At 65.8% G+C, this 27,720-nt stretch overlaps 3 protein-coding genes across 5 annotated transcripts; 1 reads left to right on the top strand and 2 right to left on the bottom strand.

The window, feature by feature from the left end:
* Positions 1 to 693: 693 nt before the first annotated feature.
* Positions 694 to 4,295, bottom strand: TWNK (twinkle mtDNA helicase). Its single transcript, XM_040562868.1, has 5 exons — positions 3,016 to 4,295; positions 2,524 to 2,764; positions 2,168 to 2,275; positions 1,869 to 2,010; positions 694 to 1,452 (listed from the first exon to the last, which is right to left on the bottom strand). Exons 1-5 carry the CDS (start codon positions 4,271 to 4,273, stop codon positions 1,192 to 1,194), a joined length of 2,010 nt encoding a protein of 669 aa, XP_040418802.1. The 5' UTR covers positions 4,274 to 4,295; the 3' UTR covers positions 694 to 1,191.
* An 88-nt stretch (positions 4,296 to 4,383) lies between these two features.
* MRPL43 (mitochondrial ribosomal protein L43) lies at positions 4,384 to 5,548 on the top strand. Its single transcript, XM_040562870.1, has 3 exons — positions 4,384 to 4,567; positions 4,695 to 4,801; positions 5,315 to 5,548. The coding sequence occupies exons 1-3, from the start codon at positions 4,437 to 4,439 to the stop codon at positions 5,530 to 5,532; spliced, it is 456 nt and encodes a 151-aa protein (XP_040418804.1). The 5' UTR covers positions 4,384 to 4,436; the 3' UTR covers positions 5,533 to 5,548.
* Positions 5,549 to 6,763: 1,215 nt separating this feature from the next.
* SEMA4G (semaphorin 4G) lies at positions 6,764 to 22,334 on the bottom strand. Of its 3 annotated transcripts, none has more exons than XM_040562866.1 (15): positions 22,175 to 22,334; positions 11,639 to 11,843; positions 11,259 to 11,407; positions 11,075 to 11,137; positions 10,899 to 10,997; positions 9,923 to 10,016; positions 9,698 to 9,811; positions 9,365 to 9,531; positions 9,067 to 9,236; positions 8,839 to 8,983; positions 8,524 to 8,746; positions 8,329 to 8,444; positions 8,086 to 8,237; positions 7,939 to 8,000; positions 6,764 to 7,848 (listed from the first exon to the last, which is right to left on the bottom strand). In XM_040562866.1, the coding sequence occupies exons 2-15, from the start codon at positions 11,757 to 11,759 to the stop codon at positions 6,989 to 6,991; spliced, it is 2,535 nt and encodes an 844-aa protein (XP_040418800.1). In that variant the 5' UTR covers positions 11,760 to 11,843; positions 22,175 to 22,334; the 3' UTR covers positions 6,764 to 6,988. The 3 variants fall into 3 exon arrangements, with proteins under 3 accessions (XP_040418800.1, XP_040418799.1, XP_040418798.1); XM_040562865.1 differs by lacking the exon at positions 22,175 to 22,334 and adding an exon at positions 20,936 to 20,956; XM_040562864.1 differs by lacking the exon at positions 22,175 to 22,334 and adding an exon at positions 19,398 to 19,514.
* Positions 22,335 to 27,720: the final 5,386 nt, after the last annotated feature.

A 27,720-nucleotide genomic window follows, 5' to 3' on the forward strand; every position in this document is an offset into this window, starting at 1 on the left:
GGTCCCCTCCGCCCCCCCCCGCGGGCCTCCCCCGGTCCCGGCCCCGCTCACCCGCGGTTCCGCCGCCGCCCTCCCGCCGCTCCCCGCCGGCCCGGGCCGCGCCAGGCCCCGCCCGCCCCACCGCCCCCGGCCCCCGGCCCCGCGGCGGAGCGGGAGGCGGCAGGGGGGAGCCCTACGGCCGGGGCGCCGGGCAGCGACGGCACCGGAGCCGGCGGGGAGCCGACGGGGGGGGGAGCTCGGCGGCTGCCCCCCGCTGGGGGAGGTCGTGGGGGGGCCGGTTGTGGGGCCGGGGGGGCGGCAGGCTCGTCCCCGGGTCCGTGTCCCCGGTGGGGGCCAGCCCCCCCGGTTCGGCTCACCGCCACGTCCCCGCAGCCTTTGCCCGCCACGGGCCCGGCTCCCCGAGGTTCTGCCAGCCCCACGCGTGTGGGTGCCGTGGGGCGCGGTGGCGGGAGGCACCCGTAGTTGGGTCAGGATGGGGCGGGATGGGGTGCGTGGGGCAACATGGCCCCATGGCACCGTCCTCCCGTAGGGCTGGAACACAAACCCCAGACCCCGAACCCAGGACATGCGCCTGACCCGCACCCACAGGGAGAAACAGGGCTATAGGGCCTGGAGGTGGGGGATTTGGGATGGGTCAGAGCGTAAGGACACCCCCTCCCCGGTCCCAGGCAGCAAAGGACAAGGTACAGGAACAGCACTCAACGTTTCTGCTTTAATAAAACCAGAAGGGTCGGACCCAGAGCCCACCACGGGCTCCCCACCGCAGCGGGGACGGGCCACGTCACAGTATTTTGCCATGAAATGCCCCGAGGGGCCCCAGGGGCTGCTCCCTGAGGTTGTGATGCTGGTGATACCCCACGGGAAGAGGGTATTGGGGTGACCCCAGGCAGGGGCCGGACCCAGCAGAGCTGCAGAAGCCCCACAGCACGTAGCAGGAGGCGAACCTGGACCGTGGCCCCAAGCATTTGGCCCTGCTTTAGCAGCAATTTAAGGACCTGCCCTGGGTCCAGAGACCCCAAATTCCAGGTGCTTTCTCCTGCTCCTCTCACATGCCCCAGGGCAACGGGGCCAGCAGCCACAGGGCTGCTTCGCACAGGAGGACAGAACACGGGCGCATGGCGCCGCTGCTCCCGGTGAGCCCCAACAGCAGCCCCATCCCTCCTGGTGGGCCAGGGAAGGCAATCACTGGACTCAGGGCTTGCCGGAGCCTCCCGCACCTCCATCCGGATCCTTCTTGGATGAAGGCGCCTTCTCCTCCTTCATCTTCTTCAGCTTGGCCTTGTTCTTGCTAGAGGTGGAGGAGAACGTGAGCGAGGCCTTGCTGAACTCCAGGGGGAAGACGCCCACGTCCCCGTCGAAGCGGTTCTTGGACACCTGCAGGTACCGCTTCCCAGGGCCCGTCGTCAGCTTGCGGTCCTGCAGGATGAGGACGTTGTCGGCCTCCTGGCTGGCCTGCGGGAAGAAAACATCTCCAGGGGGTGCTGCTTGGGGAAGGGGCACCCCAACACCCAGCCCTGCCTTGGGTGTTGGTCACACCCCAGGTGACCTCGCCGGCGAGCTGCTGCGGGCCCCAAGTGCCCGGCCTGGATCACACCAGGGCACAGGGCAGCAGGAAAATGGGTGCTCGGAGGGCAAACCCAGCACCCTCCGTGCTGCTTCACGTGGTAACTCATCCCCCATCCCACTCACAGCCAATTAGCATCAATCAGCTGCACCCCACCGAAGCCTGCACGAAGCAGGACTCCGCACACCCCCAGCAGGTGACAGGGACACCCTGCTCCACCACGGCACGTTTGGGGCCCCCGGTGACGGCACGCAGCGTGCCGATGCCACCACCCCGTCCCTGCCTGAGGGCCAGGAGGAGGCACCTTGGCAGAGCCGAAGATGGAGGCGGTCTGCAGCTCCTTCTCGTCGTCCTCCTTGCGGGGGTGGATGATCAGCGTGATGTGGCACGTGTTGTCCGTGGCGAACTTGCGGAAGGCACCGATGATGAAATCCTGGGCTGCGAGCCTGCGGGGGGACACAGAGGACACATCAGGGGCAGCCCCACACTCCCATGGGTGCTGTCACTCCATGGGGCAGCAACCACCCCAAAAGGGGGCTGTTGTGCTGGATGGGACCCCAACAGGACACCCAGTTGGTGTTATAACTCCCAGAGAAGTGTTACCTGTCTGCTGAGAGCTGCTCATGCCCCATCATGAACTGCAAGTTGTCCACGACCACGTGGGTGATGTCGTACATGTAGACAGCGTGCTTCATGGTGTCGATAACCGTCCTGTGTGGGGGACACCAGGGTTACTGAGGACACGGACACCGAGCCAGGCACGGGGAGATGCAGAGCTGGCAGGGCCAGGTCCCCTCTCTCCACCCCACCCCAGAGGAAAGCCAGGACAGCCCTGGTGACAGCAGGGACACTGCCACACAGCCGTGACAGCCACAGCATGCCCCGCCCCACGTGTCCCCTCACCCCACAAGCACACAAGAGAGCAAGCCCTAGAAGGGAACAAAGGAACGGGGCCGTACTTGATGTTCTGCTGGCCATGGAAGGTCATGAAGTAGAGTGGCAGCTCCTCGAAGCGGTCGGCCCACTCGTCGTACAGCTCCAACTGGTCCTCCAGGCGTCGCGCCGCAAACTGGGTCAGCATGATCTTGGCCAGGCGGATGTTGTTGATCTCGAAGCTGCCCCACAGCGTGCACACCCCCTGCGTGCACAGGTCCAGCGCGTACTCGCTGATGAACGTCGTCTTCCCGCTGCCCGTTGGGCCTGGGGGAAAGGGGGAAGTGAGCTGGGGGAGAAGACGCAACCCGTGCTGATCACTCGGGAGGGTATTTGAAGAAAAAGACACCAGGGTACAGCCAAGAGCAACCCAAGCCCGGCGTTTCCACCAGGAACAAGCAGCATCCCATGCCTGGGTGCTCGCACATCACCCCAGCACCTCGTGCATCCCCACGGCTGCGAGCAGCTGGGGTTTGGGGCTGGCTGAGCCCTGCGTGCCCCATCCTGCGGCCCCTCACCTGTGAAGACGGTGAGCTCGCCTTTGCGGTGCCCCTTGAGGAGCTTGTTGAGCTCGGGGAAGCGCGCCCACTTGACGCCGGCCACCTGCTCGCTGTTGGCCAGCTCCCCGAAGACCTCCTCGCGCAGCTGCCTGAAGGAGACGATGGACTTGTGGCCGGCGGGCAGGGCAGCGCGCAGGATCTTGGTGAGGTTCAGCCCCCGGTTCAACGCCTCCAGAGGCCGGGGCTGGAGGTCGCCGGGGCGCACCAGGGAGCAGCGCTTGACGCTCAGCTTGCGGGCGAAGAGCTTGGCGGCCTCCCAGGAGCGCAGGTCCTCGCCCAGCCACAGCGTGACGCGCTTGAACTGCTCCAGGTAGGGCAGCAGGGCCGGGGGCAGGCAGGCGGCACCCCGCGGCAGGGCCAGGCTGGGCACCCCGGTGGCCTGGTGCAAGGCCAGGGCGTCGAGCTCCCGCCCCGTCAGCACCACCTCGGTGTCCCGGCGCCCGATCAGGGGCAGCCCGAAGAGGTTGTGGTAGGCGTCGAAGCGGGGGAACGTCTCCTCCGTGGTGGTCGTGGCGTTCCCCTGTCCCTGCGTGCCCACCAGCTTCAGCCCCCGCAGCGCCCCGTCGCGGGGGCCGAACCAGGGGAAGACGAGCGCCCTGGCGGCCCGCAGGTACCGCACCCCGAAACGCTTCAGGGTGGCGTCCGCCAGCTGGGCGATGCCGAACGCCGCCTTGGTGGCATGGCTCTCCTCTTCGTCCAGCAGCTCCCAGAGCGGCAGCGCCCGCTCCCAGATGCGCCGGGCGTCCTCCCGCGCCCTCCTGGCTTCCACCTCCTCCTCCTCCTCCTCCTCTGCCTCCCCGGGGCCTGGCGGGGGGAGCCCACGGTGGCGCAGCTCCACGGCGGCCTGCAGGTCCTGCCAGGTGCCCTCGGCCAGCGTGGCGGTGCAGAGGAAGCCGCCCGTCGTCTTGTCGATGAAAAGCGTGAAGGGCGGCCCGGCGGGGCCCGGGGCGAAGAGGCTGGGGGCGTGCAGGCAGCTGTAGCCATCCTGGAAGGGGACCCCCTGCTCGCGGAGGTACCGCCGGATCTCGGTGACGGACACGGCGGGCGCGGTGCCGCCGGGCTCGGGCAGCACGGCCTTCTTGTAGCGCCGCTGGCTCAGCCGCCCCGCCGCCTCCTCCACCACCACCGCCCCCCCAGCCCCGGGGGACGCCCCGCGGCTCCGCAGCAGCAAGAAACCGGCGGCGGCTCTGCAGGGCCGCAGCGGCACCGCCGCCATCCCCCCCCCCCCCCCCCGGTAACCCCCCCCCTCCAGCCCCGATCCCCGGTACCCCGGGGCCGCTCAAGCCGCGCCCCCCACGCGGAGCCCCAGGGGCGCCGCCATTTCGCGTCCCGCCTCCTTCCTCCTCCTGGTCCCCGCTTCCGGGGCACCGGGAGGCGCCATGACGGGCCGCGGGGCTCCCAGCCGCTTCTTGGCGGCCGTGCTGGGCAGCGGCCTGGGCCGCTCCGTGCGGCAGCTGCAGCGCCTGCAGCTCGTCTTCAGCCCCGCCGCGCCCGACGCCCGCGGGGCCAGGTAGGGACGGGGAGCCGCCGGTACCGGGCGGTTGTTGTTTTTTTTTTTTTTTTTTGGGGGGGGGGGGGGTGGCGGTGATCGTTGACCCCTGAGGATTTTTCGGGGGGTGGTGGGGGGCGCCCCGCAGGCAGTTCGTGGAGGAGGCGGCGGCGGAGTTCGCCCGGAGGCACCCCGAGGTGGTGCTGTACGTGCGGCCCGGCGGGGGGCCCGCGCCCGTGCTGCTGGCGGAGTACCGTGAGTGGGGGGGGGAACCGGGGGGGGGAACTGGGGGGGGCACTGGGAGGAGAGGGGGACTGGGGGGGCGGCTGGGGTGGGGGCACTGGGAGGGGGAACTGGGGGGGGACACTGGGGGGGGCAGACACTGGGAGGGGGAAGTGGGAGAAGGGTATGGGGAGGGGGGGAAGTGGGAGAAGGGTATGGGGAGGGGGGGCACTGGGGGGGTAGCTGGGGGGTGACTGGGAGGGGAGGGGGGACTGGGCGGGGGGGCACTGGGAGAAGGGGAGGGGGGGAGCTGGGGGGTGACTGGGAGGGGAGGGGAGGGGGGACTGGGCGGGGGGGCAATGGGAGGGGAGGGGGAACTGGGGAGGGGGTCACCAGGAAGAGAAGGGTATGGGGAGGGGGGGAAATGGGGGCAGACACCAGAGGGAGGGGGTTACAGAAGGAAGGGACACACACACACACGATAAGGGGGGACACAGGGGACACCCCGGTCTCACCCCCCTGTTGTACCCCCCCGTTGTGCCGCAGTGAACGGGACGGTGCGGGAGGAGCTCATCGCCAACAAGACGAGCGAGGAGATCGCCCAGCTCGCCACCAAGCTGGCCTGCCAGTCCGGTCTGGGCATCATGCGCATCCGCAAGCCCTTCCACACCGATAACCCCAGCGTGCAGGGCCAGTGGCACCCGCTCACCAACAAGCCCCCTGCCCTCCTCGTGCGGGGTCCCCGCCTGACACCCCCCCAATAAAGCCTTGATCCCCCCCACCGTGCTGTGTGCATCGCTCCCCGTGTCCCTGCAGAGACACCTCCAGACAGAGCCATCACATTTATTGCCCCGGGGCCGTGCCAGGGGGAGCAGGCAGGGAGGGTGATGCCCCCTTAGGGGCGTAGGGGGTCGATTTTGTCACCCCCCTCTTCACAGCAAAGAGGGAAGAGGCAGGAGAGGGCTGGTGTCCAGCCCAGCAGGGAGGGGGATGATCTCTGGGTAATGCTTGGGGGGTATGAGCAAGGACCACCACCCCAGCCCAGGTTTGTCCTCCAGTGTCACCTCGCTGGGACACGAAGCAGGCAGGCGCAGAAGTAGTTGGTGTGGGATTTGGGGATTCAGGGCTGGTGGCTGCCCCTGGTAGTGCCATGAAGAGCCAGAGGCCCTACAGGAGGCAGGCCCTGGTGCAAGGATCCTCCTTGGTGCGCAAGGGACCACCGAGGGGGCATCTCTGTGCCACGGGGGACAGGGCAGTGCCCGACACCCCCCAGACATCCGTCATGCCACATGGGAGGGCTGAAATGTGCCACCTCCGGGCTGTGCAAGGCGAGGACACAGGAGCAGTGCCGGTGCCTTCCCACACTGCAGAGCAAGGACAGGGACAAGCCGGGCAGCACACACGACCCTTGGGCACAGAGGACAACCTCGCTGCCAGCGTCCCGCTGCCTGCCACCACGTCCTTTCTGTGCTGCCAGTAGCGCCCTGCGGGGAGTGGGCAGAGCGCTGTCAGCGTCAGGCCCCCCCAGCTGCAGTGCCACCTCCCCACAGCACCCATCCTGCATCTCACCCAGCGCTACTGATCCCTCCTCGGGGTGGGCACGGGTAGCTCTCCTCCTCCTCTTCCTCCTCCTCTTCCCCACCGTCCCTCGCCGAGCGTCCTGCTGGGAGAGTGAGCCCTGGGGGAGCAGATGTGGCAGTGGGCAGGGGCTGGTGGCCCCCACAGCACCGCAGGCCCCCTGTACCCCCATCCCCACTCAGCACCCACCTCTCAGCAGCCGTCCGGCTCCCAGGCACCCAGGGCTGGGGCTGCCCGATGGGGCGAGTTGCATCCTCACGTCTGGGACACGGTCTCTGGCCTGGACAGACAGACGGACAGAAACTCTCCCTCCCCTCCCGCCCCCGCGTCCACCTTCAGCCAGGCGCCAGCTCCTGCCTCCAGCTTGTGACCGCCATCAGTGGGTTTTTGTACTTAAATAAAGGTTTCAAATTTAAATAGATTCTTCTCTGGGCTTTTTTTTCCTCCTTTTCCATTGTTTTTTTTTTTTTTGTACATCAAGTCTTAAAAGTGAATGAAAAGCCAAAGGAACCGACGAGCCTGGGCCCGGCCCAATGCTGCGGTCCCGGAGGTAGTTTCGCCTGAGTCTCATAACACTGCTGGCAGGGGGTGGGAGAAGGGGCCGGAGGGGAGGAGGGTCCCGCAGCGGGTCCCCCCCGGCCCCTACACGGAGCTCTCGTCCAGCTTCTCCACCAGCTGCGTGTGCTTCCTCTTCTCCAGGATCTTGCTGAGCTCCTCGGTGAAGGAGGCGCTGCACAGCGGCGAGGCCAGCGGCTCGTCCTGCTGCAGCAGCATGTAGCTGTTGCCGTTCATCTTGCGCAGGACGCTGGGCAGGGCGCCCACCCCGTTGGTCAGCTCGGCCGGCAGCGGCAGCGGCGGCGGCAGCGGCGGCGGGGGAACGACCGCCGGCAGCTCCTTGACCGGGGAGGTGGCGGCCGTGGGCGCCTCGCCGGGGATGATGCGCAAGCAGCCGTCGGGGTAGGCGAGCTCCTCCTCGTCCTCCTCCCCCTCCTCGCGGCCCTTGCGGAGGCAGCTGGCCGACACCGTCTGCAGCTCGGCGTTGGCGGGCCGCGGCTCCCCGAGGACGTACTTGCCCTTGCGCTTCTCCAGGCAGGACACGTAGAGCAGGACGATGCCCAGCACGGCGCACAGCACCACCAGCACCACGATGGTTGAGACGTAGACCACCTTGGCGTCCCCGGCCACCTGGGAGGCGGTGTGCGGCCCGGCGGTGGCGGCGGCGGCGGCGCGGGGCAGCTCGGGCAGCACGGTGAGGCTGTAAGCGGCCAGCAGCGTCCGCAGGCCCCGCTCCTCGCCGTAGCAGCGGTACTCGCCGCCGTGCTCCGGCAGCGTGTCGGTCACCAGCAGCCCGTCCACCCCCACACGCAGCCGCTCCTGCCCCGCGCCCGGCACCTCGCTGCCGTTCAGCAGCCACACGGCCCGCGCCAGGTTGGAGCGCTGGTCGCAGGGCAGCAGCACGTCGTCCCCGCGCAGCACCGTCCGGTTCTTCCACGGCGGGAAGCCTACGGGGGCACACACCCCGTCGCAACGGTGCCGGGGATCCCCCCCAGCCGCCCAGCACCCCTTGAAGCCCCCCCCATGCGTGGACTCACTGCGCCCGGAGCTGCTCCGGCATCCCGCGTTGCCGCCCTGCACGTCCTGCACCAGCCCCGTGCTGCGGGACAGGGGCGTTCAGCACCCCGGGGCCTGCACAGCCCCAAAACCACCGGGGCGATGGGCACACTGACGGCTGGCCCTACCTGTCCCTGGAGGCCGTGTCAAGGCAAGCCCGGCCGTCCCAGGCGCAGTAGGGGTCCCGGGCGAGGATGCAGTCGTAGCAGGAGGTGTACCTGGCGCAGGAGGCCAGGGGCACCTGCAGGACCCCGCTGGCTGCCCCCACGTACAGGCTCCTCTGGGGTGAAAAGGGCCAAGCTCGCAGCATCGCCCCACACAGGGCAATAGGTCGCCCCCCACGAGCCCCCAGCCCCATTGCCACCCCTCACCTGCTTGTGGGAGACCACCAGGGTCTCCACGGGCTGCGGCTCCCCAAACACCTGCACCTCCTCGATGATGTGGACGCCGGAGTCCAGCACCAGGGCCTTGTGGAGCCAGCCGTCCCCTGCAGAGCCGGGCGGTCAGGGGACACGAGACCCCGTCCCCGGTGCTCCTCAGGGACCCGTCCCACGTCCCGCACTCACCCGTCCCCATGAAGAGCACGTCGTAGGAGCGCCCGTCGAGGGCCCGCACGCGGTCCACAGCCAGGCGGCTGTAGGCCACGCTCCTCTTCACCAGCAGCGGCTCGCCGCCCGCCGGCTGCACCTCCTCGAACATCAGCGGGTGCAGTTTGACGAAGTCCAGCACGCCGTTGGGCAGGTCCTGCGAGGAGTTGAAGCCCCTCCTGCGGGAGCCGTCCGTGATGCACTGCCCGGGGAGGGGGGGGGACACACACAGCCGTCAGCGGGGGGCTCGCCCGCCCACGCCCCCCCAAACCCACGACCTCCCCCGGCACTCACGGAGCCGGGCCGGGGCTCTGGCACCGCGCCGTCGTAGCGGGACCACTTGCGAGAGGAGTCCTGGTACTCCATGTAGGGGCCCTCGAAGGCGCGCTGCACCTCGGAGATGTTGTAGCGGCACACGGCCGACGCCTCCATGGTCCTCCTGGGCGCACAGCTCCGCGTCAGCCTGGGCTCTCCCATATTTTTTTTTTCCATCCATCCCCACGCCCACCCAGCCCCGCTCACCACTGTGCAGAGAGGGTGAAGGCGGCGTAGAAGACGGTGCTGGCCCAGCTGCCCCCGTCCAGGCTGCAGACACTGCGCAGCACCTCGTAGTAGGGGATGTAGCACACCAGGCGGGCCTTCATGAAGGACGTCCACTTGCGCTGCAGGATCTTTTTCCCCCCCACGTCGCTCTGAAAGGCAAGTTGAGGATGTTGGCGGGTGTTTTCTGCTCTGCCCGTGCCTCAGTTTCCCCCCAGGTGCAAGCTCAGAGCCCCTGCAGCAGGAGGAGCAGCACCCTGCTCCCCAGGGCCACCCCTACCTTGCACACGCGGGCCACCCGAGCCACGCGGGCCACCTGGCTCTTGTCGAAGAAGGAGGTGGTCTCCTCGCCCGCCCGCTCCGTGAAAAAGTAGTAGATTTTGTCATCGTCGCCCACGGGGCTGTCCTTGCTCTCCCGGACCAGCACAGAGGCCACAAAGTCAGCATCTGGGGGACGCAGAGTGGGAGGTGGCAACTGGGGGCCCACCAGGTCCCCAACGTCCCTCCCTGCCTCAGTTTCCCCTTGCAGGAAACCACTCCGGACAAGCACCCGGAGCAATCCCCATGCACCAGTGCCACCAGTCCGAGGGGACAGGGACAGGGACAGCCTTACCGTTCAGCCAGTGCAGGGGGGACTCCTCCATCTTCAGCGGCTGCTGGTGCAGATTCCTCCGGATGTCGGGAAGGCTCCGAAACTCATAGCGTGTGGCCGTGTACAAGCCACCATCTGTGTGGAGCACGCACCCATCAGCACGGCCACCACCGCACACCAGGGACAGCCCCAAAAGCCACCACGTCCACGTGCAGGAGTGTCCCGTGTGGGTACGGTGCCGCTTACCCACGATGAGGCCGGTGTAGCCGCGGGAGGGGTCGTAGGGGCACTTCTCCTTGCCTTCCTCCAAGCGGGCAGGCAGCGTGAACCTGTCGGCGTCCTGGGGGACAGGCGGCACCATCAGCAATGCCCACATACGTGTCCCCCCGCCCCGGGCAGGATGAGCCTCCCAAAAAAACCCCACACAAGCGCCTGGCACCATCCCCAGCAAGCCCCAGCCTGGCCAAGTGGCCGCTGCCCGGCTGGGCTGGGTCCCCCCCGAGGCCGTGGCGACGTCGGTGTGTCACCGCAGGAGTTATTTTCTTTGGGGTTTGCAGTTCAAAGCCCTGCAAATAATGACGGGGCCAAGCAGCGTGGCAGCTCCGTCAGCGGCTGGGGACAAACCAGACGGGCAGCACGGCCGTGGGAACAGGCACGGCACAGCTGGGGCTTGTAGTGCCACGGGCAGCTGGGGACATGGGGACGTGCACCGTGTCCCTGCGCCCCTCCGTCCCTCGGCTGCGGGAGGGACAGGGGCAAAGGGCGGCTGAGTCACAGAGGAGCTGCCTTGCAGGGGTGGAAGGACCGGGGGACACGGCACCCTCCTGCCAAGCGCCCTGAGACACAGCCACGTAGGGACCCCAGCCCAGGAAATTCCCGGGGAGGGGAGGATGAGTCAGAACTGCCACCGTCACCATCCCACGGCAGCCTCGGAGCAGCTCGGGGACACGCCATGCCGCTGACACCCTCAGGGATGCGCAGCGTGGCTCTCAGAGACCCCCAACACGAGCACGTCCCACCCCTCTGTCCCCCCCCCGTGTCCCCACACGTCCCCAGCACCACCCCGCTGCGGGGTCAGAGTCCAGCCCCAGCGCCGGGGTGGGGACTGGCGGCGTCTGCGTGACGGCGACTGCGCCGGGGCGCCGCCACCCCGAAGCCACGCACCCCGACACGGGGTCGCTGCGCCCCAGGAGGGGACGGGGATGGGGACGGGAGGACTCACAATGGCAGCACAGAGCGGGTGGAAGGCGTAGGTGCCGCAGGTGTAGAGATGCGTGCTGTTCAGCCTCTGCAGGAACCGCACGTGGTTGAAGCACTCGGTCTGTGGAGGGGAGGAGGATGCCAGTCACCGGCCGGTGACGCCGCGGTGGCCTCCCCGCTGCCCGGCGCTGGCCGTACCTTGTTGTTTTTGCCCTTCTGCAGGCAGTCCAGCTGCTTCTCCGGGGATGCTTCCCAATGGATCTGCGGGGGAAAAGGAGCCATCACCTCACAAACCACCCCCCGTGGCACGGGGGAGGCTCTGACGGAGGCTCAAAGCCTCTCTCCCCGTTCGGAGGCTGCTTGGGGACGGGGCCGCGCTCACCGTGCGGTGCGAGCCGTCGGCCACGTTGCTGGCGTTGAGGGCGAAGATGGCCCCCCGGGCCCCCACGTAGAGGATGCCCCGCTCGTCCTCCAGCAGCAGCGTGGTGTAGTTCAGGCTGCGCCCGCTGAACCGCCGCACCCCTGACAGCTCTGGGAGAGAAAAGGGGGCTCTGGGGGGGGGGGGCACACGGCCAGGACCCCCAGGTTGGGGGGACCCAGGGTCACAGGGGAAAGTCTCAAAGCGGTTTTCGCCGCAAAGCACTTGAAAGCAGACTGAGCTTCCTTCCTGTTTTCCCTCCCAGCACCTGCTTGCTCGCCTGCCCCAACCCCGCTGCTCCCAGGGGTGAGGAAGCTCCCGGCACCCACCCTGCACCCCCTTACCGTCAAAGGTGACCGTCGTCCTGGGGGTGGCATCCAGGTCGGTGGCGGAGCGCCGGGACGGGTAGCCCATGACCGCAGCCACCAGGAGGGCAGTCAGGACCCTCACCGTGCCCCCGAGCATCTTCCCTGGCCCCCGGCGAGGGTGGCCCCCGGGCTGGGGGGGCCCGGCAGAGCCACTGCTGAGGACGGGCTCCCCAGGACCCTCCTGAAATGCAGAGCGGGGGTCAGGGGTGCTGCCAGCCATAGGGATTTGGGGACACCCAGCCCCAGCGGCGTGCACAGGGGTGAAGGCGCAGTGAGGGGGAGTGGCAGAGGATGCTACGGTCCTGTGGCCGGGGACGCAAGCGTGTCATGAGACCGCACGTCTCCGCACCAGGTGCAGAAGCAGAAGTGCCCCAAAGGCCCCCAGCACCACCTGGCCGGCAGCTACCCCATGGGGACTGTCCCCAGGCTGTCCCCAGGCAGGGGCAGGTGGGCGGCGCGGCAGCTGGTGCGCCCCAAAAGCCAAAGGGCTCTGCCCCTTCCCCAAATCCAGGAGCCCCGGGGCGGTGAGAGGAGTTGGCAGAAAGTAAAGGAAGCCCCAAAAACACAGAAAGTCGGCCTGAGATCGTAAGGACAAAAGGCTGGGGAAGGATGCTCCAGGCACGTGCAGCGCAGAGCAAGGGAGAAGTGATCCGAAGCCATTTGGCTCCTCCATCAAGTCTTTCCAAATGAGAAGGTTGTTTTCCCCCCAGTGTTTTTCCACTACATTTCAGTTTCCCTTTCATCAAAAGCTGCCTTGAAGCTCAGCATCAGCCTCAGCTCCCAGCCAGGAAGCAAAAAACCCTGGCCAAAAACGCTGCCGCTCCCCCACATCCCACCTCAGCTGGCCTGGGCAGGAGGTGTGAAACCACCGCGGGGAGATAGCGAGCCGAGCCGAGCCGAGCCACACGGGGAAACCACCGTCCTGTCCCCGGGGAAACAAAACTGCAAGCGGGCTGGAGTGGGGCCGGACGGGAGGATGGGGAGAGACAGTGAGGGAGGACGGGACCGGGGATCCTGTCAAACAGCCAGCGAGGAGCAGCACCTCCATCCTGGTTGGGAAGTGAGCCCAGAGAAAGGGGCACCCCATTTCACCAAGGGACCCCCCGGCACCCCACAGCTGCCTGCTGGCCTTGGGGGTGCCGGCGAGGACAGAGACCACGGGGTATCTCCAAACGGGAGACCTCCCCGTAAAGCAGCCGGCACTAATATGTTTGCTTAGGGTTTTCTTATAGATAAACCAAATACCTGGCCCTCTAGCAAAGCTGTTCAAACACGCTCGCTGCAGACGGTTTCCCTAAAGCAAATACCTCACCGGCCGGGCTTCAGACGGAGGGGAGGGAAAAGCAAAACAAGGCAAGAACCAGAAGGGCCCAGGAGGAGATGCAAGAGGCTGCCTTTTCCAGCCAGCATGGTCCTGGATCCTGCAGTGGGGAGCAGGATTTCCCTCCCCGGGGCGGCTCCAGCACCTCGGTATTACCCCAGAGCTGGCAGGGGGGCTTCAGCCCTGCACAGGGCCAGGAGGGCGCAGAGCATCCCCTGTTCACATAACCCCTGCGCCCCAGGGAGGCCGTGCTGCAGCAGGGCACTGAGAGTGAGCGGTTTGGGGGGCAAACGGGGTTGCAGGGGGGCACGGGGGCATCCAAAAGGACACATGGCAATGGGGACAGGCTCCAGCAGCCACCTCGCTGCAGCTGCCACAATCAAGGACCGGAGAAGTGCATCGAGCCCTGCGCAAACCCACGTCACCTGGGCTGCGGAGGGGACGCGCGGCGCCTGCGGGTCCCCAAACCTCCTCCCAGCCAGGAGGACACCACGAACGAAAGCAGCACGGCCACACGGGCTGCCCGCAGCCAGACCACGTCTCCTGCCCGCAAACAAGCCCTGACCTTTGCTGGGTGCCCCCCCAGCCTCCTGCCCCCGCTCACGCAGCACCCGCGGACTTTAACCTGCGCCAGCGCCGCGAGGGCTCCAGGCAGGGCCCGGGTCGGGCCGGGGGCACGGGGCTGTTCCAGCCCAGCGGCTGCACCCATGTGCAAAGGCTCCTTCGCCCCAGATCTGGTGTTAACTTTGTCCTGAAGGAAATTAATCGCTTTGCTCTAAGGGCCGGTTAATGTTTTACTCAAAGGGAAGGGCTGTCTCGAGCTGCTCTTTTTTATTTATTTTAGTGTTTTTTTTTAACACCTCGGGATGGGGGAAGGAGCAGGAGAGAACTGAGAGCATCCCTGGCCCCTCTCAGATCACCACGCCAGGCCCCCCCCGGCCCCGCTGCTCCCCGCAAAGCAAGACCCGAGCCCAGGCTCCGTGCCAGGGGCAAGAGAGCTCAGGATCACAGGACGCACGCGGCTGGTTTGCTTGCTCCAGCACAGCTTTCTCATCAGAAAAGGGGAAGAGCCAGGAGGAGAAACGCCACGGAGAGATTTCTCCACGGGAGGGAGACAAAAGGGAGAGAGAAGGCGGCGGCAGCTCTGCTGAAACCTGGGATTTGAGAGGAAAACCACCCAGCACCACTGGGATGCTCCGGTGCTGGTGAGGATGGAGGTCGGGCATCAGCTGCGCTCCCTGTGCCTGGCATGGGGACAACGCGGGCAGGGGGACCCCAAAAACGTCCCCAGCTGCCGGGCAGCGCTGGAGGAGGAGCAGGGTGTCACCGCCAGCCAGCACCGGTCAGGTCGGACTGGGTTTACTGGGTCACGGCTGGAGCGTGGCTGGGCCAGCCTCCGCTCTGCACAGCACACCCAGACGAGCCGGCCCGGTCCTCGGCTACTTAAAATGCCCAAATCGAGCAGCTCCATAGGCATGTGGAGAGCTTTGGGGTCTGGCCGAGGAGACCCCATGGGGCTTCTGCAGGCCTCGGTGGCCTCATCCTGCCTGGGATGGGTGCTGCCTCCTCCTGATGGAGCTGGCGGGGCAGACGTGCAGGTATGGGGCAGCTCGTGGGACCCAAAACTTCCCTGTGCATGAGAAGAGGCTGGAAACGCCGTCGGGATGAGCCCTCCTCCCCGAGCATCGTGCGCTCCCACAGGCACACGATGCTCACCTCCTGCTCGCAGTGAGGAGCTCCATTGGTTCTCTCCGGGTCATGGGCTTGCAAAACAGCTTTCCCCAAATTCAAAGCAGGACGGCAGGAGCCAGCAGCAGGCTGTGTCTGTCACACCATGGTGTTTTAAGGTGGCCCAACCTGGGCTCAGCCTTCACACGTCCGGACAACCCCAGGCACACAACACCCCCATCCCACCCGGCTCCTGCAGAAGCTGCCCATGCGTTGAGCCCAGAGCGCGGGGACGAGGCAGGGAGAGCACGCGGGGCACCACAGAGCCTCCGTCCAGAGCCTCCCCCAGCTGCCAGCATCCCAAATCCGCGCTCTGCAGGACGGCAAACACCTTGGAGTCCCGCAGCTGCAGGCGTGGGGACGAGCGAGGGAAGCCCGGCAGAAGCAAGGAGCCGCGAGCGCGTCCCCGGCAGCCCCTTGGTTTGAGAGAGGCTGCGAAATCCTGCGAGATCCCGCGGTGCCCGGCAAGGGCGGCTGGGATGAGGGTTGCCAGGCAACTTTAATTCGGCTTTTTCCCAACTTGCAGGCTGTAAATCACCCGCGGGTCCAGCACCAGCTCGCAGTAAACGGCCCCCAGCCGGGGCTGAGCGGGGTCCCCCCGGCACCGTCCCCAAACACCAGCCCCAGCGGCTGCGTCCCGGAGCCGGAGGTGACCCGCAGGACAGACATTTCCCAACCGGCCGGGATTTTGTCAACAGCAGCAAGAAAAATGCTAACTTGCCAAAAGTCCTCCGGGAAAATGGGATCTGTGATGCGTTTGGGTGCTGGGGACGGGGAGGGAAGGAGCGCAGTGACCTTCTGCCAGCTCTTCTCCGCATTTATTTTAGTCGACTTCTTTAAACAAAACCGAGCTCGACCCCGAGGCGCTTCACTGGAGATGCACGAGAGCACGAGCTAGTGCTCCTTTCCCCAAATTAGGGATTTGGGCACAGCAGAGGGGAAGGAGAGCAACAACAGCCAACGAGCCCCTGCTGCAGCGTGGCCCCGTTCCCCCTGCGTTACGCTCACAGCAAAGCCAGGCAGGGAAAGCCGCCCCCGGCCTGGGGTGGGCAGAGAAGGAAAACTGAATTTTTCTACCAAATCTGAGTCCCCACCATGCAGAGCCCTGGGCTCAGCCCTCCCCAGCACAGCCCTGGGGAGCCGTAAATGCTGGTGGGAAGGACCCGTGGTGGGAACAGCACCCACCTCCCTGCTTTCCAGCAAGAACCCCTGCCTCCCCGCAGCCGGGTCGGGTTTGACACAGGATAAGACGTTCGAAGGACGGCGGCGGCACTCCTGACACTTCCATCCAAACCCACCAAAAAAAGAAAACCCAACTGGGAACTCAGCGAGCCCCCCATCCGGCACGTCACCCTGCGGGTACCCGAGCAAACCCCGCATCCCCAGAGCGCCTGCGCCCCAGGCCGACACGGAGACACCGCAGGAGCCAAGGGGACAGAGAAGTGAAACAAACCCTAAGGGAGCCGAGACACCGCCGAGATGCCGCGGCCAGGCGCTGACTTCCCCCTGCCGCCAGCCCTCCCCTGTACGGGACGGGGACGTGGGGTGCAGTGCCTCGGCACGGGGCCCTGGGGATGCTGCAGAGATGCTCTGCAGGGAACAAGAGGGAAAGGCAGCCCCGGGGTGAACGAAGCCAGCCCCAATCCCACCTCCTGCATCCTCAGCATCGCCCCGCACCAGCACGGGGAAGCGCTGGGAGGAGGAGGCAGACGCAGCGCTGGGAACATCACCACCAAAAATCAACATTTTTTTCTGTGCTTTTTTTTCCCCACTGTGGCAGGCTGAGACAGCGCGGCCGTCCGGCCGGACAGACAGACAGACAGACGGCCGGCCCTCCATGCCACAGCAGAGGTTCCCAGCGAGGGGGCGTGCGGCGCCTCGCTCGCACACCGCAGCTCGTCGCAAGGGGCTGGATGCGATCTGCAGCTCAGCCTTAAAAGGATTTGTGGTCGAGGCACGTTGCTTCCACGGCAGAATAAGCGGAATAATTTTAGAATTTGACTCCCAGGAACAATTAAAAAAAGAAAAGAAAAAAAAAAAAGAAAGAAAACAACCCAAAGCCCCAACCCTAAATTTAAAGGGATGCTGCAGAGCCTGTTGCCGCCGGCGTAGCCTCGCTCGGGTTTTTGGGGCTTTTTGGTGAATTCGGGACCGTTTTGTTCATCCCCGTGGACACACTTTGTTTCGTCCCGCTGGGCTCGTACAATGCGGGGCAATGAATTAGCGCGGGTGTTTGCTCAGAGCTGCTTTGCCTTCCAGTTTCTTCTCGGGTTTCAGAGCCGCGTGCTGCCGACGGCGCCGTTCCCACGGGCGAGCGCGGGGCAGGAGGTGCCCGGCACGGGGAGGGGGCTCCCGGGCCCGCGGGGTTTTGGGGCACATCAGAGGCTGCGGGGGCAGCTGGAGCCCGACCAAGCTGGCCTCGCCCCAGTTCAAGGCTTCTGACCGCAAGCCTGTCCCTCTCCGTTTTATTTATCCCAAAGATAAACTGTTTTTTTCTTCTTCTTTTCCCAAACGTCCAGCAAAACCAGATGACAGCAGCGTTTTTATTGGTTCCAGCTTAACCAACCTCAGCTTGTTTGCTTCGGTTGCCTTCCGAGGAAGCTGCAGCTTCGGGGTCAAAGCGGAGCCGATGTCCTTTTTAGCTCCGGGTCCAAAGCCCGCGCGGCGCACGAAGCCCTGAGCTTTCCCTCGGCCTTTCCCAGAGCGGTTTGCGTGCAGCCAGCCCGGCCGCCTCCCAGCCAGTCCCGGTGTGTATTTGCATGGGCTCGGCAGCAGGAAGAGGGGAGAGATTCCCAGTCCAAGCAGGAACTTCTCAGCACGAGGGGAGCACACGCTGGGACAGCCTGGGTCTCCAAGCATCGGCAGTGAAGATCCCCAAAGCCTTCCTCCTGCTGGCAGCTGCCCCCCAGCTGGATCAACCTGGCCAGCAAACATCCTGAAGCACCAGGACCCCCCCGGGACCCCCAGCAGAGCCCCCCAGCCTCTCACCCACCCCAGCTCCCCAGCAAGCCCCATCACGACGCCGTGCCGAGCCCGGGGGGGTGGGAAATCCCCGGGCGGGCAGGGACGGCGCGGCCTCCCCCAGGCCCCCGGGTGCCGGCCGTGCACGCTCCCGTGGGCAGCCCCGCCGAGCGCACCTGGCTGCTCTCGGCCCGAAATCCCTGCCAGGTTTGCCCAACAAACCTCCCGGCTCCGGCATTCCTGGCGGGGAAAGCGGGGAAAGGTTCAAATGGATGTTGGCTGGGAGTAGGGGGGGGGGGGAAGAAAAAGCCTGACGCCACAAAGCCCTCGCTTGCAGGAACCGAAAGGGTTGCGTTGGTTTGTTGGGTTTCATTTTCCTTGTTGCTTTTTTTTTTTTTTTTCCCCCTCCGGTTGCAACACAAAACCAAAGCCAAGATAGAGATCACAGCACGCAGGGGGCAGCTCTCCGCCCCGCGTCCCTCCGGGCACCGCCGGCCCGGCCAAGGCCACGTCCCGGGGGACCCGCAGCGGCGTCACCGTCACCGCGGGGACGGGGTCTGGGCAGGGGCTGAGCACCGGGAGCACGGCCGGATCCTGCCCAGCCAGCGCCCGCCGTGGAGACGGGAGAAGCAGCAGGAGCCCACAGCGGTAGCACAAGTAGCACAAACCCCGGCATCGTTATTATTAATAATTTCCCTGCCTCTGGGGGAATCTGCGCTCCTCATCCATTTTGGGCAGTCTCTTTGTCTTCGGAGATGATTTTTCTTGGCACCAGAAGATCCCTCTCACGGTTCCCCCTCCCGCTTCAAGCCCCGGGATGTCAAGGCCGTGCACAAGCCGCCAGCCCACCCGGGATACCGCTGGGGAGGGCAGAGAGAGCCCAGACCCCAGTCCCGGCCGCACGGCGGGTCCCTCCTGCCCCCACGTCCGCACACCCACCCCGGCACAGCCCCAACCCCACAGCCCCCTGCATCCCGAGGGAGGGTTGCACGGCTCCCCTGGGGCCCCAGGTAGCTCTCAGCCTCCCCAGCACCGCCGGCAGCCCCCGGCACAGCCGCGACCCCCAGGCCTGCTGTCATGGGGGGCTGCACCAACCCCCCCCCCAGCTGGTGCCCTGCCTGCTGCAGCCCTGACCCCCGTCACCTCGCCCCCCAAGCACGTCCCCCTGTCGCCCCTAACCAGATCCCCCAGCCCCCAAACTGTCCCCAAAGCCGGGCACCTGCGTCTACACCCCCCCTCCACACGTCCCTACCCCCCCCCTCCAGCCCTTTTCACCCCCAAATCCCCACCTGCACCAGAGCCCCCCCCTCCCCAGGGCTCTGCTCCGGCTCCCCCCCAGGCGTCTCTCCCAGCACCCACCCACCGCCCCCGCCCCCAGCTCCTCTGTGGGGCGCCCCACAGCACCTCAGACCCTGCCCTCCCGCCCCCAAGCAGGTCCCAGCCCCCTCCTCCTGCCCAGCACCCTGCCCACGGGCGCAGCCCCCCCAGCCCTGCCGGTGCCGGCCGCGCTCCCAGCCCCCCAAATCCCCACCACCCCCCTCCCCGCACGCGGGCCAGCCCGACCCACAGCCGGCACCCCAAAACCCCCTTTGCGCGTACGGGGGAGGCACCAGCACCCCGCACCCCAACGGCGCGCGGCGCGCGCACGCAGCGCCCCGCACCCAGCACCCGCACCCCGCGCCCGGCCCCGCGGTGCGCTCGGCTGGCCCCGGCCCCGTCTCTTGCCTGCGGCTCGGCTCCCAGGGGCTCGGCACGGCTCCGCTCGGCTCGGCTCGGCTCGGGGCGAGCCGCCCGGCGCAGGTCGCTGCGCGCAGCCCCGCCGTGGGCCGTGCCGCGCCGTGCCGTGCCGTGCCGTGCCGCGCCGCCCCGCGCCGCCCCCTGCCGGCTGCGCTGCGCCCCGCCGGTACCGGGCCCGGGGGCAGCGACACCGGGCTCTGCCCCGCTCCGGGAGCCCGAGCGAGAGGCACCGGGACCGTCCCCTTCGTCCTCCCCCCGCCGCATCCCCTCCCCGAGGCCGCCCCGACCCTGCCTGCGCGCCCGGCTGGGCACCGCGCCCGGCGTGGCGCGGAGAGGGGCAAAGTCTCCAAAGCGTGCGCCGAGGTGGGGGGGGGGGGGGGACGCGGCCTCCGGCACCGCCACGGCCGGCTTGGGGACGGGGGTGCCCCCCCGGTGTGCTCGGGACGGGTTACTGGGGGGCTGGGGGCTTCGCCGGAGGGAGACCCCCTTGGGGTCTGCGGCGTCCGGCCCCGTGTGCGCCGGCTGCCAGTTTGCGCCGTGCCACGTTGTGCGGTGCCCACGCTCGCCGTGCCTCATCGTGCCGTGCTGCGTGGCGCCGTGCCGTGCCACGTCGTGCCATGCCCTGGTGCACCGCGCCACATGGTGCTGGGCCACACTGCGCCGTGCCGCACAGCGCCGTGCCGCCCCTTCTCCCTCCCGCCGGCACGTGCCTCTCCACGCGGTCTGCGTTCACCCGCGGCGGGAGCTCGTTTTTGGAAGCGCAGGCAGGGGCTGGGTACCCTAAGGCCCCGTGCAGAGCCTTCGTGTGCTGGGCGGCTTCTGCAGCTCCTCCCCACGGGCAGGAGCTGCCAGGTCCAGGCCTGCGTTTGCTTTCTTTCGCAAGATTTCGGCTGCCGGAGCGCCCAGCCGAGCCCTCCCTCCTCTCCTCCGTCACGGCGGCTCGCCGAAAGCACGAAGCCCGAGCACGGGGCCGTAATCAGCAGGTCGCATCTAGGGCAGCGGGAAGTCAGCTGGAGCGGGAGGCGGAGGTGCCGTACCTGCGTACGCCGGCTCCCGCCTCGCCCCACCGAGCCTCCCGCGGTTGCTGGCCCGTGTTTACCAAGCCGCGCAGCACCTGGTGCCGGCACGGTGCCATCGGGCGCCGCTCGGTCCCCCCTCTCCGCTCCGGCCCCAGTCCCGTGGGGGACAAGAGTCCGTCCCCCCACCGGCCCCGCATCCCGCAGCTGCGCCCGCGGCCGGGCTGGGTGCCAGGTGGGCGGTGCTGGAGAGCGATTTTTGGAGGATCACTCGGGGATGAGGGTCGGCCCCGCACGGAAACTGCTCCTCACCGCCCGGACCTCACCTGTGCATGAGAAATTTTGGGGGGGGGGGGGGGGGGGCAGAGCCGACATAACACCTCTGGGGGCTCCTGCGGGCACGGTGCCTGCCCCCATCGCCCTTGTCCCCATCACAAACTCTTAACCTGGACAGCGTGAGGGACCCCCGACAACCCGGGGGCCCCCGAGCAGAGCGGAGACGCTACCCACCTCCTCCTGCGCTCCCGGCCTCCCTCCCGCCGCGCCTGCACGCTCCAGCAGCTAATTGCCATTTCCTCCTGTCCCTGAGCAAAACCCGAGCGTCTCCACGCCTCGCCTCGCCTCGCCTCGCCTCTCCGCCCACCCCACGGAAGTCGGACGCCCGCGCACCGGGCTCGCTGCAGCCCTGCCCGGCGCAGCCTGGATGGACCCGGCCGGAGCCGGAGCGCTGCAGGAGGGAGCAGGAGGGCGCAGGAGGCAGGCTGGAGCAGCAGCACTGCCCGCACGGCAGAGATGCTGTTTGGTCTTATCCCGGGATGGGGGGTACGGAGCACACGGTCCCCCGGGTCAGGTCCTAACCCCTGGGTTAGCGGGGGTGCTGCTCTCTCCACCTCGCTGCAGGCAGGGCGACCTCTGTGGGGCAGCAGGGCGAGCAGTGAGCGGGTTCCCCGGGGGCTGTGCTCTCCTCGACCTCCCGTGGGAAGCGAGCAGGGCCCCGCTTGCTGGGGCTCCCACCAGGGTGGGCGCTGGAGCCTTTCCCCCCGCAGAAAGGCACCGAGGGGGGAGCACCCCCAGCACGGCATGGCATGGAGGGGACGCTGCCTGCGTGCCCACTGTCCTGGGGAGAGGCCAGGTATGGCTGGAGGCTGTGGGGATGGTTACGGGGCGGCTGGTCTGTCCCGTCCCGTCCCGCAGCAGCGCTCCCTGCCCACCCACGTGGCTACAAGCCCAAATTCGGGTTGCGCTAGCTCCTGGCCTCGGAGCAGGGTAATTAGTGCATGAGCAAAGAGCGAGCTGAGCCTGGCGCCCTCGACACTGCGTATTTACAGGCCCAAGCTTGCGAGGCTTTAATTAATTAACGCGAGTCATCGGCAGCTGGAAAGAGATCTATTTCCAGAGCCTCCGCTCGCTCTGCTGCCCCCATGAGATTCTCCGAAGGAATTTAGGGCCCCGCTGGTGCGAAGGCCAGCCCTTGCCTTCTTCTCACGGCTTCCCGGGGGCCAGCGCGGGCTCCCACCACCCGCGGCCGGGAGCCGAACCCAGCCCGGCCCCGTGGGGAAGAAGAGGAGCCGCCGCGGTGCCCTGCCGGCCTGCCCAGCCCGGCTGCTCTTTAATTGCGCTTTGCTCTCACTTACAAAGCCGGGCTGGTTCCCACCGGGCCTGCCCACAGCCTGCTTCACCCCTCTGATGCCCAGCCAGCACAGATGAACCCCATCTTCTGCCCACGCCCCCACCCCAGGTGACCGGTACCTCCAACACGCCCCCAGCGCCCCGATGCGTTGCAGCTGGGCTCTCCCCACCACACGCACGGAGCCCCAAATTCACCTCCTTTGGTCCGAAACCGCTCGGCACGGCCGCCTCTCCCTCGCCCCGAGCGGGAGCAGAAGACACAACCCCCAGCCCGGGGATTTGGCTCGCTGCCGCCGCCAGTTACAAAACCTCCTCGCTCGGGGAACCCGGGATTTATGAAACCCGCAAAGCACCGCGAGCCCCGCGCTCAAACCACGCCAGCAACGCGCCGTGCCTGCCGGCTCCCGGCCCCAGGCTGCTGGGGGGGGGAGCCCCTTGGTTTTTGGGTTACCTCTCCCCCTCTGCCCCCATCCCTCCAGCCAGCGGCACTCGGGATGTCCCAGCCCGGCCTTTCTGCAGAGCGCTGCGGGCGAACCGTGTCGAGCGCCCCGCATCGGCCCTGGGGTAAACGCCCCGGCGGGCGCAGGGCACGGCGGGCGCGGGGATCCTCTTCCCTTTGAGCCGTTGAGCAAACTTTCCAAACCGCTCTTCCTTCTTCGGGCTGGGAGCCAGCGAGGAAAATTACAATTGCTGAGGGATTTGTCTGAGAAAGTTGCGACGTGCCAGAAGGCAGCGGCACGGCCTCCGCTGCCTCAGCTCCAGCTCAGGGCTCGGTTTCTTTTACGGACGGGACTTTTCCCCCCTGCTCCACGCAGAGCAGGGTTGCCGTCCTCACTTCCCACACGATCCGTTGCCCTATTCCCCTCCTGCAAGCGTCTGGCTGTGAAAATGGGGATGCTTCGCCCCCAGCCCCAGCAGCCCCAGCCCCACAGCGCGGTGCCAGCGCCGATTTTCAGCGGGGAGAAGCAGCTGAGTCAGGGCAGCCTCTGCCTGCCTTCCCCTGCCCTTCTGCCGGGGGGCAAGGCAGGGGAAGCCCTTCCCAAAGCCCTTCCTGGCCGGTCTGGACGGACAGACCGCGCGTGGCCAGGGCAGAGGGGAGAGGAGGGAGTCGCAGAGCACCAGCAGGAGCAGAAAGGCTCCCAGGGGCGAGCGGTGATGGCAGGGACGCGGGCGACTTGTTCTGGCCGCGGGGCAGCGGCCTCCCCCGAGCCAAACTAACCCCATCCGCACTGCGAGGGAACGGCGGCACAGTAAATAACCCGCCAGCACCGGCAGCCGAAGCCGAGCTCGTACATCACTCTCACGGCTTCCCTTCGTCTCTGACGCTTTGATAGGGGCGAGGGGGCGGGGGAAGGCGAGGAGCTTCCAAAATTTATGAGCTCGGGTTTAAAAATACATCCCCGAGCAGCGCCGCGGAGCTGGGGAGGAGAGCGGCTCGAAGGCTGCCTTGGGGAACGAGGGCGAGCACCGCGCCTGCCTCTGCAGGAGGGATTTGGGAGGGATTTGGGAAAGATTTGGGAGACCCGCGTGGCTGCGCTGCAAACGGCGTCCCTGTGGGGATCTCTTGGCCGGGCACGGTTATCCATGCAGTGCAGGACAGGTCTGCTGTGAAATGAAAGGTAGGGGCAACAAAATACCTGCTAAAATCCCTCCAACCCTAAATAACATCGTCAGCCACAACACAGGTCGGGTTGGGATCTCACCTCCAGCCTCCTGCAGCTCCCCCTCTCCCTCCCCGAGCTCCCCACGTGGTGAGGGGCTCCCGGCCTCCTCCGGGCACGGGCCCCTTGGAGCCCGCAGCTGGGATTTGGCCGAAACCTCTCTGCCACGGGGAATCAGGGATCAAATGATAAAGCCGAGGGGACGTCAGGAAGAAGCACGGCGACGTCCGAGCCCTTGGCCTTCACGGCCAGACTCTGCCCCAGCGGGGTGCTGCGGAACGAGCGGCTGAAAAACGCTGCCCCGTCCTGAAAAGCATTTAAAACCGATTTAGGCTGAGTGACAACGATGCTCAAAGCAAGAATTTGTCTGCTGAGACGAAATGAGCTATTTCGGTCTCGCCTTTGGTTTTAGTTTTCCTTTAAAGTCAGGAGGGCTGACAAACGCTGAGCAGGCAGCTTTCCCGGCACGGCCCCGAGCTCCCACCCTCCGCCGGGGGGATGCTGAGCGCACCAGGACGGTCCCCAGGGCCACCGCCGCATCTCCGCGCCGTGCAGCAGCGCCGAGGGCGATGGTTTTGCCATGGAAACATCTCCCTCCTAACAACACATCTATCAGCACGCGTCCCAAAAGCAGCCCGGCTTTCGTTGCGTGCTGATTTTTGCTTCCATCCGAGGAACACTGCAGCCTTACCCTCCGCGTGCTTTTATTTTAAAGTTTGGGGTTAATCCATCAAAAGCACAGCATGGGCCCGAGGCTCCTCTTACACGGCCTCGTGGGGAGAACTTTGGTGGGCTCTTTAGACACGGGCGACGTTTCAAATGCCCAGTGTTAAATGTTGGAGGGGAAACAGGCAACTCTTGTGCGTCTCCGGCCTGGCTCTGCAGCTCAAAGCCAGTGAAATTTCTCTGCAGCCTTCGGTAATTGATTTGTTTCTCACTGGTACCTCCGCCCAGGACTGTTCAACCAAGTTAATGTATTCCAAAGCTGGATTTATTTTTTTTTTTTTTCCCCTTACGTAATCAGATTTTGGGAAGTTGCACTGAGACGCCTCACAAACAGTTTTTGTCCTGGGGTGTTTTCAGACCGGGCAGCACTCATCGCATCCTGGCGCTCTCGCGCATCTCCTATTACATGACGGTACAAACGGGGCGCGCAGGAGTCAGCTGAATTCCTTTGATTCATGTTCCTGCGTATCCGCACAGCTCATTTACCTTTATAAACAAAACAAAAAGGGAGAGAAGAGAAGAGGAGGGAGCTATTAAGAAGGACGGTGGCAAAGCCGGCAGGGCGCACGCCGGAGGGCTGGGTTAATGAGCTCCGCGTTCCCTCCCCGGCTGTCTGGAGCCGGCGCCGCTGTCCCAGCAGGGCTGACGCTGTCCCCAGCAGCCAGCACCTCGGGACCCACGGGCACCCCGCAGCCCTGGCTGCTGCCACCAGCCCCGGGATGCACGGGATGCTGGGGGGGGGGGGGGAGCGGCTGTGGGGCTCCAGCCCCCCGTGCCACCATCCCCAGCGGCGTGCGAGGAGCGTGGGGGGGTCCCCCTCCTACCTGGACACGGCTGCGCTTCAGGGAAGGCACGAAATAGGAAGGCATCGATTTTGCATCGCACGCCAAGGCTGAGCCACGCGCCCCCCCCCCCCCCCCCCCGCCCGCAATGTCACCAGCGCCTCCCCTGCAAGGACACTGCCACGGCGAGGGAGCGGGGACGTGCGAGACGCCCGCCACCGTCGTTTATTCCTGTCATTTCTGACCCGCAGGGTAAGAAGAACATCAGAGCGCTGCGGGCACGGAACAACCGGCTTTGTAGGTCATATCAGCGCGTAAAGCCCCATTAGGAACCGCAGCACGAAGCGTGAATAATGCTCCCTTTATTCCCCCATACACCTCAACGCCCTTTAAATAAATGTAAATGGTTATTTACGGGCTGGGTTTGGATGACACATCTGCTCGGGAACACGGCACTACAACGGAGCTGGAGCAGTAAGTTTGCTCTCACCCCTGTATACAAGTCAGGGTAACCGCAGCGCTGATAGGATTAGGGATTGCCCAAGGGATCCCGGGCTAAAGAACAGCGGGGAGATGGCTGTAAATCCTACACGCGCGGATTTATGCGCTGCCCGCTAGCCGAGAGCTGCAGGGGAGCCGTCCTCTCCTGCCACCCCCCGCCACGGACAGTGGGGCAGGAAGGACTTTGAAAGGCTCCAAGACTGGGAAGGGACCTTCAAGAGCCAACCGGATCATTTCTGGAAAGCAGCGAACAGCCCAGCCTTGGTGGCCTTCCTCAAATCCTTTCAGCAAATAACAACAGCGATTGCCAAAAATTATCTGATAATGCAAAGCCAGGGAGGGACAGCGAGTCCTCCTCTCCCCGGCACACCGAACTCCCTTTCGTCTTTGCGACCACAAAAGCCACGCTCTCGGCTGGAGCAGGGCGAGGTTGCCCCCAAGAGGCAAATCCGACACAGCAACCACAGAGGGAAAACAGAGTTCTGTCCCGAAGAGACCACCTTGCCCTTATTTTTCCTTCTCCACTATCTGCAATCATCTACCAGACGGGTGGGAGAAGAGAAGAAGGTCGCTTTTGGTGTGTGGCTGGTTGGCTTCGCCATGTCCTGCTGGAGATCCTGAACCATAAGACGTTTTTCCAAGCCTTTCTTGCAATGTCATTAAGGATCAAAAAAAAGACGCTGGGTTTTCTTCAGCCATGTGAGACGTGATCACAGGGCTGTGACACCTTCAACAGCAACTTCTCGCAGGAGCAGGAGCAGAGAGACAATCGTGAACGTGGCACTTTGGAAACGGAGATGGCGTGACACAGACAGGAAACCCCTTGCTCACCCCTAAGGTAAAAGATGAAGGCAGCCCAGCACGTCGGACCAGAACCCCAGGGCCTTGGGGGGGTGCAGGAGCAGGACAGACACGTGGGGATGCCTCCTGGCACCGTCCCGCACCCTCCAGGGATCTGCAGCTTGAAGCTTTCTCAGCCAGGGACGGCCGCTTTCATTCCGTAGTCCCTGATGGGTTTTTCTGCCACAAAACACTTTTTGAATGTCTTGGCTTTCAGCATCCCCAGCATCCTGAGGCGAGAAGATCCCCAGCTCCACCATCTCCTTCTGTTTGCTTTGAGCCTTCACGCTAATAAAAGCGCTACAGAGTCTGAAGCCAAATTACAGAGCGGCGTTGAATAACTTCTCTCTCTCTGCCCTTTTTTTAGGCCATGTGATTGTAGAGCTCCCATTTTACCTTCCAGCATCATGACTATTACCCATTGCCGAGCCGAAGAGACGCAGCCTACTTAGAGGACGGCGACTTGCTTTATTCCTACCCTACGAGCGCACACGTACGCAGGCTCCCTCCCAAAGGGCTAAGCCTAGAGGCTGATACACCCCAGCGAGGGCTGGAGCCATCCTCTGAGCGCCCACAGCCGGCGGAGACGTGCCCAAGGTACTCACGGCAGCTTTGCCGGGCTCCTCGTGGTCCCCCCGCGGCGCAGCCCCACATCCCCGGCACGGGGCGCGTGCTGCGGCGCCGAGCTCACCGCCAGCTCCGAACCACAAGTGGCATCTCCGGCGCGGCCGCTCCTGCCAGGCTCTCCATTACGAGGAAGGCCGGCACAGTTTCCCGGCGAACAGCAGCCGCGTACTGCGGGGAGAAAAAAAAAATAAAAATACAGAATGAGGGCAAGGGAAAAATGGGCTAATAAGAAGAGAAAGTCAGCCGGAATGAAAAATGCGCTGTGCTGCGCAAACTTTGCCGTAACGATGCTGGAGCCCAAACGCTGAAGAAATAGGTTAGTACACGGGGGAGGGAGGGAGGCAATGCTCCATAAATGTGTAAGGGAACTGATACGCAGCACAGCTTGCAAGCGGTCCTCGCCTGCCAGGCCTCTCCCTGCAGCCGGGGTTAGGGCAGGGGACACAGATTCAGTTTCAGCACGCAGATCAGTGCATCTACGAGCCTGACTGATGCTGTCTGAAGAGCCCGCAGCTGCCCTGCGTGATTT

This window comes from Cygnus olor, chromosome 7 (genome assembly GCF_009769625.2).
Source record: "Cygnus olor isolate bCygOlo1 chromosome 7, bCygOlo1.pri.v2, whole genome shotgun sequence".
Taxonomy (NCBI): Eukaryota; Metazoa; Chordata; class Aves; order Anseriformes; family Anatidae; genus Cygnus; species Cygnus olor.